This window comes from Crotalus tigris, unplaced genomic scaffold, assembly GCF_016545835.1.
Source record: "Crotalus tigris isolate CLP2741 ecotype Arizona unplaced genomic scaffold, ASM1654583v1 scf7180000020608.1315917, whole genome shotgun sequence".
Lineage (NCBI taxonomy): Eukaryota > Metazoa > Chordata > Lepidosauria > Squamata > Viperidae > Crotalus > Crotalus tigris.
In genome coordinates, this window is record NW_024098104.1 from 126,476 (window position 1) to 137,700 (window position 11,225).

Below are 11,225 nucleotides of genomic sequence, written 5' to 3' on the forward strand. Positions count from 1 at the left end.
TAAACTTTTTTCCGGGAGGGGAGAAAGTGAAAAGCCAAGCCAAGGGAAAGCTGGTGGAGAAAGAGAGAGGGGTCCTCCCCCACCCGGGCCCCTCGCCCGACTGTTTTTATTGATTTCAGTCACTGGAGGCTGGGTCAGCTCTCTGAAGAAATACTGGCTTTCATTAAAGAAGCTCCATGCAGCTCGGTCACGCTGCCGAAGCTCCTTGGCAGCCAGCCGCCTCTCTGTGGTCCTCCTCCTCCTCCTCCTCCTCTCTGTGGTGGGCATGGCGTTCCTCTTCCCTTCTCCATCGGAACAGCCCTCCGGCCTTGGCTGGTTCTCTAAACCCTGAAGCCTTCTAAGCTTTAGCCCTCGCCCCCCCCCCCAGCCCAGCCCAGCCCTGGAAATGCCAACGTCCTGGTCGCCCCACTTAGGGTCAGGGTGACAGACCACCAGCCAGTTGCGAAACCAGGAGCAGCCTCAGATCCGGGCCAAGCACGTAGTTAGTTCTCGGCTTCCCTATTGAAGCCGGGATGCTGGACTTCGAGCGCTGTGTGCTTAATGAGGAAGCAGGGAGAGTTGGGTTTGAGATTCAGGCCAAGGGCTAGACGGGGCCCACGTCGTTTCGCCTCCTTGCGGGATGACCGAAGGGGAACGTCTGCAGGTGTCCAGATGGCCAACACTGGCAGGCTTCCGAATTCCATAACTGTTCTATAGAAGAAGGCATCTCAAGTTTAACAAGCTAATTCTAGAACATCCAGTTCTTTCTTTCTGACAGTAAGAAGCAGTGGAAGGATAACACATTTTGTTCAGCCTGTTTGAACAATCTAGGAATGTCTAATCATCTCCTCCTCCTCCCTCCCTCCCTCCCTCCCTCCCTTCTTCCTCCTCTGCTTCTTTCTCCTTCTCCCTTTCTATTTATCTATCCACCTATCTTACTCCTCCTTCTCAGAAGCTCAATCCAGTGATTCCCATAGAGAAATAAATACCACATCGCCTGAATCAAGCTGACCTTTTCCCCCCCCATAATTCTTTTTTTTTTTAAAAAAAAAAAACGATTATCAGTGGATGTGTCTCATGCCTTACTAAAGGGACTTCAGATTTATTAAATCTCCAACAAAGGAAGGATGACCAGCCACCCTTTTTAAAACATTTATTGGAGAGTCCAGGAAGCAGGCATTTCTGTTGTTTTTCCACTGTATCAGACTTGAAGCCAGCCGCTCCCTGTGTATTTCTCCCTCTATCCAGGATATCTGCTTAATTCATTTTAATGAATATTCAGCGCACAGAACACACAATTGATCAAGCTCCAGTTTTACCAATCTAAAATCACAGCATGATTCCTGTGTCTTTGTGACATAAGCTTTCTTTATATCCGCGTCTCACTTTCTGTAATTCTTCTGTTATTTTTTTCTCCGCAAAATGCATAAGCTACGGTCTCACTATGTATACCTACAAGCTGCAAATTTGAATAATGTTCCCGGTCTCTCTTGTCATTTGGGCCTGAAAAGGTCCGGGGTTTTTGTTTGTTTGTTTTGTTTTGTTTGCCATGTATTTTGAGACCCTGTGTGACTGTTGGGACTATGTTCCTCAATGCAATTTCAAGTCCCCCTCCAAGGCGGGTCTGATACTGCCAGGGCTGAATGGCTGGAAGCCTACCATTGCCTCAATAGTCAATTTAAGGTAAAGGATTCCCTAACCTCTGTTCAGATGTTTCTTCTCACTAGTATGGACCGTATGTGATGGAGCTGTGTTTTATGAGCTGTGGATTAAGTTTGTTCTCTTGGCTCCTAGGGGAAAAAACAAGAGGAACAAGAGGAAGAGGAGACAGAAGAAGAACTTTCTCCAGAGGAGAAGAGGATATTGGAACGAAAGCTGAAGAAGGAGCGTAACAAAGCACAAAAGAAATTAATGCGAGAAGCGAGGATTGGGGCCAAGAAGAACGAACCTAAGAAGCCATCGGGGTCAGAGATGGCACTGGATTATTTAAACACGTAAGTTTGACCCTTTTTGCAATGATCTTTCCTGGGCAATGAGTAGAACAATCATTGGGTTACAAAAATTGGCCACCTTCACACATTCAGTCCTGGATCACAATTTGGAATTAAATTCTAGTGGATCCTGTGTCTTGGTTAAATATCTGTGGAGATTCTCCATCATCCAGGTCGTGGTTGTCCCCAAAGTGCTTTTTTTTCTTGAAAAGTTTTGCTTCTCATCCAAGAAGTTTCATCTGTTCTTCAATTCTTCGGCAGAACTGAAGAAGCTTCTTGGATGAGAAGCGAAACGTTTTCAAGGGGGAAAAAAAACAAGGAAGTCCAGTTGCCTTTTGAAGAAAAAATAAAAAGCATCTTTGGTACTGTTTCTTAGTTGTTATACCACATGGAAGGTTATGGAAGAGAAACATAAGTCTAAGGCCCTCTTAGATCCATGTAACGTGACCTGGTCTGTCTGCTTCCCCTAGTTTTCTGGACTCATGTCTTCCACTTTGTTTATTTCTAGTCCGCCTCTTTCCCACCCTAAGATTCAACAAATAAGACTTCATTTTAGAATCCAAAAGGCTAACATGTGACTAAAGATAGGTCAAGTTTACATCTCACAGCTAACACACCTGACCCGGTGGGATTTAAGGAACATCTCGCTACATAGGTAGATTCACCACTGAATGCCCCAGTTTCCCAACTTCTTATCTTTAGCAGTGCCTAGAACCAAGACTACGGCTTCTAGGAACAGGGACGTACTCTACTCTTCCGTCTGGCTGGAGCAAATTAATTGCGTCCCAGCTTGAGAGACACATGAGTCGGACTACGGAGGGAGAGCAGAACACACATTGTGCTCTTCAACGCAATTTGAGGAGCAGCTGGAATCCTCGGCGGTTTATCTGTCGTGGGTTGATAGGTATTCTGGAACGTATGTTAGCGATTATGGCAAGATGCGCTTTCTGGTTTGAAAAACAAATGAATAAATTCTGGGCTTCCCTCGCCGGCGTCTTTGCGTTGAGCAATTGGAGCAGACAAATATACAATATGTATGAACCGACAGGAGATTTGTGTTCATTTCATTTCGCTTTATTTTTGCCTGCCCAGCAAACCAAGGCAAGGGGGGAGGGGTTCCACGGCGGGGAGCAGAATTTCCACTGCTAAGCAAGGCGGTTGTTAACTGAGGACCATCTCATTGGTGCCTGTTGGGTAAATGGAGGTTAACACCAAGCACAACCGTCTCCTAGCACACAATTCTCACGTTTAATTGTTCGAGCCGTTCAATTAGTTGGTGAACAACGTGGATGAAGAAGTTGCCACAGAACAGTTGAGCAGATAAATATAATCCAGGGATATCCAAGAGATGAAGAGGGTGTCCCCCACCACAGAGTTGAAGCCTTGCCTGTTTTTTAATGAATGTCACAACAGAGGCTGCTGAGAAATGTTGCGTCCTGAGAGTGGTACCGAGTGGCTTCAGAGGACCCTGACCACAATAGTGTGGGAATGTGAGTTAACGTCTTAGGTTGAAAGTATTTTTATTTTTAATTTTTTTTGCCCAGCGTCATGCTGTTTTGAATTATGGTTGTTTGTTTACGCACTTGAGTCATGGAAATTTATTGGATGTTATTTGACTATATTTATATACGAATCATATTTTCAAACACAGCCAGGGTTTGTGTGACAAGTCCAAAGGACCCACATTGTGGAAAATCTGGACTTCATAATGTAAAACTAAGCCGGTCTCAGCAGGTACATCCAACAACTTGTGCCTATCAAGATTTTCGAATCTCTGTGTGGTTGGTGTTTTCTCCGCTGCCGAGGACTTCATATTTTCTAGCTCCGCTGACATCTCTTAATTCAAAATAGTCACTGGGGAGTTTCATATAAAAAAGTTTCAATTTCTTATATCTGAGTGTTCCAAAATAAATAAATATGTCCTAGATTCAAGAGAGCCTTTCTTTTGCAATAGGAAATTGAAATATGAGTAGAATCTTGTCAAAACCACTATCATAATATCATAGTTCAGCACAGAACCACTGCTGTCAGTTATTTGCAAACTAATTGGCGAGTTTTGAAGTTTTCAGTTTAATGAGAAGATATAAAGCTCACGCCATCCGAGTACAACAGCTGGTCCTTACAGCAGTTCATTTAGTGAAGGTTCAAAGTTACAACAGCACTGAAAAATGTGACTTACATCTGTTTCTCACACTTATGACCGTTGCAGCATCCCCAGGGTCATGTGATCAAAATTCAGATTGTTAGCACACTGACTCATATTTACGACGGTCGCAGCATTCTGAGGGGGTCACACAATCCCCCTTTGAGACCGTCTGACAAGCGAAGTCAATGGGGAATCCAGATTCACTGAACAGCCGTGTTGCTGACTTAACAGCTGCAGCGATTCACTTAACAACTTGGCAAGAAAGGTCGTAAAATGGGGCAAAATTCACATAACCAATGTCTCACTTAACAACAGAAATGTTGGGCTAAACTGTGGTCGTAAGTCGAGGACTATGTGTATTGTCTGAACACAACATACGAATGTGATTTAACAAACGCAATGACAGGGTCCCCCGGTGAAGGAAATTCTTTTTATTCCAGCAAACAACACCATGCAGAGATTACTTGCCATTTTTTCCCTTTCCTGGAATTAAATTTTTGAGAAGTTGGGGTTCCAGGAAGGAACCAGGCAGAGGAACATGAGCTGTCCACTCCGAATTTTGACACCCACTACGGTCCTTCATTTGCGCCAAAGGAAACGGCCGTGTCAGGACGGTTAGCTCCAGTATGAATCCAGCTTTATGCCTCTGTTCCGTCCTGTCAGGGGATGTTTATGATGAAAAAGAGCCTTGGAGCAGGATAAAAAAGAAAGGGGAAAAAAAGAGGAAATGTTTGGTTTGCTGTACGTTTGTTGTAAACATCGTGAGTCCAAATAAATTAAGACATTTTTGAAATGTTTAAGATAACGCCGGGATGATTTAGAGAGCGCAGACATCCTCAGAGCCTCTTTTACAAGCCAATAATAATAATAATAATAATAATAATAATAATAATAATAATAATAATAATAATGTTGTGATGTTTTTCAGAAAAGCTTCAGGGACGAACAAAGGGGGGGGTGTCGTACTGTGGCAAGCTGGGAATTCTGTCATAACCCCCCCCCCCCCAAAAAAACTCAACTTACAGCTACCCTTGAGCCCAAACTTTCTGTTGCAAAGTGAGAGATCTGTTAAGTGAATTTTGACCCATTTTACAATTTTTCTTTCCATAATTGTTAAGGGAATCTCTCTTCCCCCATTGAGCTTGCTTATTAAATCCTGTTCACAAAATAGGGATCACATGATCCTGGGGCAATGTAATGGTCATAAATATGAGTCAGTTGCCAAGCTTCTGCCCTTTGATTACGTGGCCATGGGGATGCTGCAGTGGTCATAAGTGTGAAAACTGGTCATAAGACACTTATTTCCAGTGCTGTTGTAACTCCAAACGGTCGCTAAACTAATGGTTGTAATTTGAGGGTTGCCTCTGTTGTAATGTTGCACTGAAAGGCTTGGATATTCTCGGGGGGAGGCAAGAAGAGAGTGGAAAATATTTGCTTTTTTTCCCTTTTCCTTCCTTCAAAGTTGGTAACTATCGCCTTCCGGATGAATATATACAGTATGAATGAAACAAGCGTTCCCCCCCCCCTTTTGCCGTCGATCCTGCCCGTCTGAGCAAAGCTTTTCCTGCCAACAATTGAGGCCTCCTCGTTTCCCTTCCCTGCCACCCCCAATAAGTTCATCAAGGGAGGGAAATGAGATAAGTTACGTCTCTCCTTGCTTCATCCTCCAATACCTCAGACCAGGCCAGAATTAAGTGCAAAGTAGCACGACATCTGGATGCAAACAGTGGTACAGCTGCATTGTGTCATATTTTACAGAAGAACGCTGATGGTTTGACTCTATCATTGCACAATCCTCATGGAAAGATAGGCAGTGGGTCTGTTTTCAGCGGTGTCCCTGGCATTTTTCTCAAATTAGGATAGGTGGCGTTGGGAGGTCCACAGGGTATGGTCAAAAAACTCCAGAAAGTAACCACGGTGGTATGATGGTAGCGCCCCTTTTTTTAGATGGCAAGGCAAGAAACAATGGTTGGAAATTAGCCTAGGAGAGAAACAATCTAGAATTAAGGAGAATTTTCCTAACAGTGAAAGCAATCAACCAATGGAACAGCTGGAATAGCTCCATCACTGCAGGCATTCAAAAAGAGACTGGACAACCGTTTGTCTGAAATGATATAGGGCAGGGGTCTTCAAACTTGGCGACTTTAAGACTTGTGGACTTCAACTCCCAGAATTCCTCAGCCAGCCTTGTTCTAGATGTGTCTTGTAGAGCTTCCATCCCATCATTGGGGCTACCATCTTTGCCTCTTAACAGCTCTGCAATGGAATAACACTCAGATCTTATGGGATTGATCCATATTAAGGATGGCCCATCTCTCCTTCCTTTTAGTTTGCTATGTGCCACTTGGATTCATTTTGGGTTAACTTCTGTTCATTGGTGCGGTGCGGTGTGTACCTTGACTTCTCAGTTGGTTTGATCCAGTGGGCTCTGTATTTCTAATAAAAGAGTACCATTGTATAAGGAGGAACCTTTGTGAGTTTTTTTCATAACATAATCAAAGAGTCAACAGTCCTTTAAAAAAAAGAACCCAAGGGTTCAATTATGTAAGGAAAGTAATTTTCCTGTTTACACACTTGCAACAAGCTGCGTTAGATTTTATGTCACATTCTTCTGTTACAAATTTTGGCTTGGGGACCAGTTTTGTGTTTGCATAAAGAAAACCAGCAACTATTTATCTATAGTTTAGGTTTAGAAACAAGGTGTTTTTGAAAACATTTGCAAAAATTGTTGATGGTTGGACCATTCCTAAGAAGCTTTGATTCCAATTTGCTTCAATCACTTCTAAAAACTGTGGTCCAGATCCAACACAAATTTCATCTGACTCTCTGAGTTTGGATATCACATATCGTTGGCCATGACCAGGCCTGTTTCATAAGCACGAGTGATTTGAGACATACAAATCAACTCTTAAGATCAACACATCATAATTTACCATTATGTCCAAACCTGGTCTACATATTCCATCAGAAACAATTAAACCCAGATTTGTTTAATCAGAATTGTGGGCCATGAAAAGTTGGCTTCATAACGTCTCATTTCAAGTTCACCTGTCTCCATTAAGTAGTTTCTTGGGTTACAACAACAAGCCATGGTTTTGTTGCTAAGCACTCAATTCCATTCCAAATGAGAAATGCTGAATATGCCTGAATAGGTTTAACAGAATAACAGCAGAGTTAGGAAGGACCTTGGAGGTCTTCTAGTCCTGGTCTTCTAGCCTGACCAATGGTGGATGTCCTTCTAATGTTGTTCTGCTTTAGGGTGATGTACAAACATCACTAGTCTTAATTTCCCTATGGACAGCTTTGGAAACCTAGCTTCATCCCTACCAGTAAATGGACATATTCAAAGTAGGCACATTTGGAACAACATGGAAGGCTTAAAACAGTTTTTGAAATAAAGGTTGCATCTCAAAGACTCTAGAACAGTGTTTCCCAACTGTAACCATTCTCAGATATATGGACTTCAACTCCCCAGCCATCCTATCTTTCTTTTTTTGCATGTTCTGCTCAATACTTTTTTCCCCAGGCCCACCAGGATCTGAACAAAGATCTGGACACCTTTGAAAACGGAGATAAGGGGTACCCATGATGGCTTCCCTCTTAATGTTACTGAATTTCTTTCTTCAGCTTTCTCTTTCTGGCTTTCTTGCAGCTGGTCTGAGAGTCCTCAAGGCTGGAAATTTCAGAAGACCAGGCAGACATGGCTTCTTCTGCATATGTATGACAAAGACCAGGTAGGCCCCCCCACCCCATCCCTGAATGTGAGGATCAGCAATGCAGACCTGCTACAATGTCTAGTCTTTTCTAGACTGAGATGCCCCAAGCTGACCTCACCTGCTTTCCTTGCTCTCATGTAAGCAGCTACGGTCCGGGCACCCAACCTGGGTGCCACTTATTGTGGCTGGGTAAAAACACTTCACTCACCCTACTTGCCCCCTTTTACAGGTCCCCGATCAATATTTCTCCATTTTGCTGCGGTATCTTGAAGGACTTCAAGGCCGTGCCAGGGACACAACGGTCCAGAAAGCCGAAGCTCTGATGAAGGAGTACGATCACTCTGAAATGGAAGACGATCTCCTGGAAGAAAAACGTGAACGTATCCGGAAGGTTTTGCAGTTGCTATCATAAAAAAAAAACCAAGCCCTGACCTTGCCCACATTTCTTAGACCAGAAGTCCCCAACCTTTTGGGCACCAAGGACCGGTTCCGTGGAGAGGGGTTTTTCCACGGATCGGAGGGGTGTGTGATTTTGTGTGCTGCCTGCATCCTGTGGATGGGACTTTGCTTGTTTGTGCAGACCGGTTGCTGGCATGCCGCGGCCCGGTACCAGTCCACGGACTGAGGGTTGGGACCCCTGTGTTAGACCCTTCTACCGGCATCAAGTTACAAGAACAATATAAATTCTTATCCAGTCTTTAGATTTCAAACTCTCGGCCACAAACCCTGATGTTGCTTTGAAATCTCTTCCAGGGTTGCCAAGCATGTGGAGGAAATAACTAAAAAGAAAAAGAAAAAATCAATAAATGGATCGGTATTGAAAACAATACTTGGATTCAACTTTTCAGAATTGGTTTCTTTTCGTTCTTTTCTTTGGTAATTATTAAGAGTTGTCGATTTTCTAGTAAACGTGTCTCCTCATCTTCTCAAATGGACCTGAGACCAGAATGATGTTCCTCAACCTGGAAATTCCAGAAGTTTCATTTCATCTCATCTCAGCAGGAGCAGCCCCTACCGTCTTTCCCTGCTTATCTACTTTGTTGGCTCCTAGTTAAGTTATCGCTTTGTGTAACCTAAAAATCCTAGAAGCTGCAACCTTTCTCTAGACCACTATTGTTTACCTTGAATATTCTGTTTCTATCAAGTGATCTGAGAGCTCACAACATTTTCATGTCCCATAGTATGTTATGGTTAGCAGCAAAGTCCTTCTCCATGGACCGGGTCAAAAAGTTAAGGAATGGAGCACCTACAACCTCTGGAGGCAAGCAGTTCCACTGGTTGATTGGCCTCACTGTCAGGAAGTTTCTCCTTAGTTCCAGGTTGCTTCTCTCCTTGATTAGTTTCCATCCGTTGCTTCTTGTCCTGCCTTAAAGGACTTTGGAGAATAGGTGGACCCTTCTCTTCTTTGTGGCAGCCCCTGAGATATTGGAAGACTGACGGCTATCATGTCACCCCTGGTCCTCCTCTTTGTTAGACTAGGTATTTCCAATTCCTGCAGCCAGGATCACTTAATTGAAACCCTGTCACTTTGCAGATGCATCATACATGCAACACCCATGAAGAGAGTGGGGGGTCCCACCTTGTTTTCATGGCTGTCAACTTCTCAGCACCACAGATGCTGCTTGATTAGGAGAGAGCAGCTTTTTCTACCATTTTTGAGGCATTCCTCTCTTTCCTATTTATTCTCAGAGGATGATTTTCCAACTGGGTAATTATTCAAAGGTCACGGCTGTTAATTACACCATTGTCCCGCTACAATTACCAGCGTCTCGACACTTTTTGCTCTTCTTAAAATTAGAGGATTTGTCTGGGGTTGTGTGACAAGGCAGCCTTCAGAATCTCGGGAAAAAATGTGGAAGTCATCAGTGCTTCCAAAAAGTCATTTAAGCAACTTCATCTGGGCAGCCAAATATGTAAGCAACCCAAGATGTGTTATGCTAACACAATTCAAATGGAATTTAGTCCATGAACAGGAGCCAAGACTCTATTGGGCAAAGCAAAACATTTTACACACGTTTGGAACAGCCCAACAACCCACCAATTGTAGTTTACGGTTGCCTGTTTCGGCTCATCCTGGTTTTCCTGTCGTTGCTGCCTTTTTAAATTTTTTACTTTTTTTTATTACAGGTGGTCTTATTACAGGCAGGTGAAGAAGCCCATGGGAAAAACTACACTTCTCTCCTAAACTTGAACCACAGTTCGGGATTTGCAAGCTGTACGCCAGGGTTCTTCAAACTTGGCCCTTTTATGACTTGTGGACAGCTCCCAGCATTGCTGGCTGAGGAATTCTGGGAGTTGAAGTCCACAAGTCATAAAAGGGTCAAGTTTGAAGACCCCCCTGCTCTACGCCAACATAATGGTGCAGTGTTATTTTTCCAGGAACTTTAAAAAAAAAAAAAGGCTTCCTTGTTGATTTGCGTCTCTATGAACGGGGTTATATACAAAAGGAGGAAAGACCTGTAGAAGTTTATCAGAAGGTCTTATCGCTTTCAAACATGCATTTTGTTTGAATACAATGGGGAAAATTTGGACAGGCGGATGACTGCACAGATAATACAGCCGGTCTACTTTTCCCTTCCCCCCACCACTTCCTTTCTGGATCAGAATTTCCTGAACAAAATTAAAGCAAAGTCTAATTATTATGGGGAATGACATCTCTAAATAAATTAACAAGTCTTTCTTTCTTTCTTTCTTTCTTTCTTTCTTTCTTTCTTTCTTTCTTTCTTTCTTTTTAAAAAAGCAAGGTTACGAAATAATCTTAGCCCCCCCCCCCAGGCAAAATTGGCTTTGACCTTGGTGGAACCAGAAGTGGGGTTTAAATTTCAAACTTTGATGTATTTAAAGAAAAATGGAGCTGAAAAGTGACTGCTTTAGGAAAATACATATTCTGCATCGCAGTCCAGTGTTTCATTTTTTTAAAAAGGAATGGTAGTGTAGGAAAGAGGGAAGGGAAGGGAAGGGAAGGGAGGAAGGAAGGAAAAAGAACTAAGGTGATTTTAACATTACTACATTTTTCCTTCTGCTTTGGAGTGATTATTAAGTTGGGTAACATGTTTTCTATGTCTGTTTGGCTCTGGTCTGGGCCAATTTTCAAGGAGAGTAGCTACAACTTCGAAACCAGCTTCTGCTCTCTTTAGATTTCCATGGTGACTTTACCATGAAGATCTGGAAAGTGATGTGCAAAACTTCTGGAGGAGTATCAGTTGAGGGAAAGGATGGGGATAAGCCGTGTTGTGGGCTTTCAGTGCTTTTGAAAGGAGAGATGATGCCACAAACGTGGTTTCAGAGGACATTATGAATATTAGAGCAGAAGGAACAGCTTGTCCCAAGTCAGATTCTTTTACTGTGTGTCCCTTGGACAATAGGAGCTTGTGGTGATGATTAAATGTTACA

The 11,225-nt window shown here is 43.1% G+C and overlaps 1 protein-coding gene across 2 annotated transcripts in view; it reads left to right on the forward strand.

Moving 5' to 3' along the window:
- Positions 1–8,682, forward strand: part of CUNH7orf50 (chromosome unknown C7orf50 homolog) — a 60,743-nt gene extending 52,061 nt beyond the window's left edge. Inside the window, exons 1-4 of one of the 2 annotated variants that reach the window (XM_039367962.1) lie at positions 1,529–1,662; positions 1,774–1,973; positions 7,769–7,850; positions 8,062–8,682. In XM_039367962.1, coding sequence (XP_039223896.1) covers positions 1,573–1,662; positions 1,774–1,973; positions 7,769–7,850; positions 8,062–8,244 — 555 coding nt within the window. In that variant the 5' untranslated portion in view covers positions 1,529–1,572 and the 3' untranslated portion in view covers positions 8,245–8,682. Of the gene's footprint in view, positions 1–1,528; positions 1,663–1,773; positions 1,974–7,768; positions 7,851–8,061 lie in introns of those variants that run through there. The other variant, XM_039367961.1, reaches the window with a different exon arrangement.
- Positions 8,683–11,225: the final 2,543 nt, after the last annotated feature.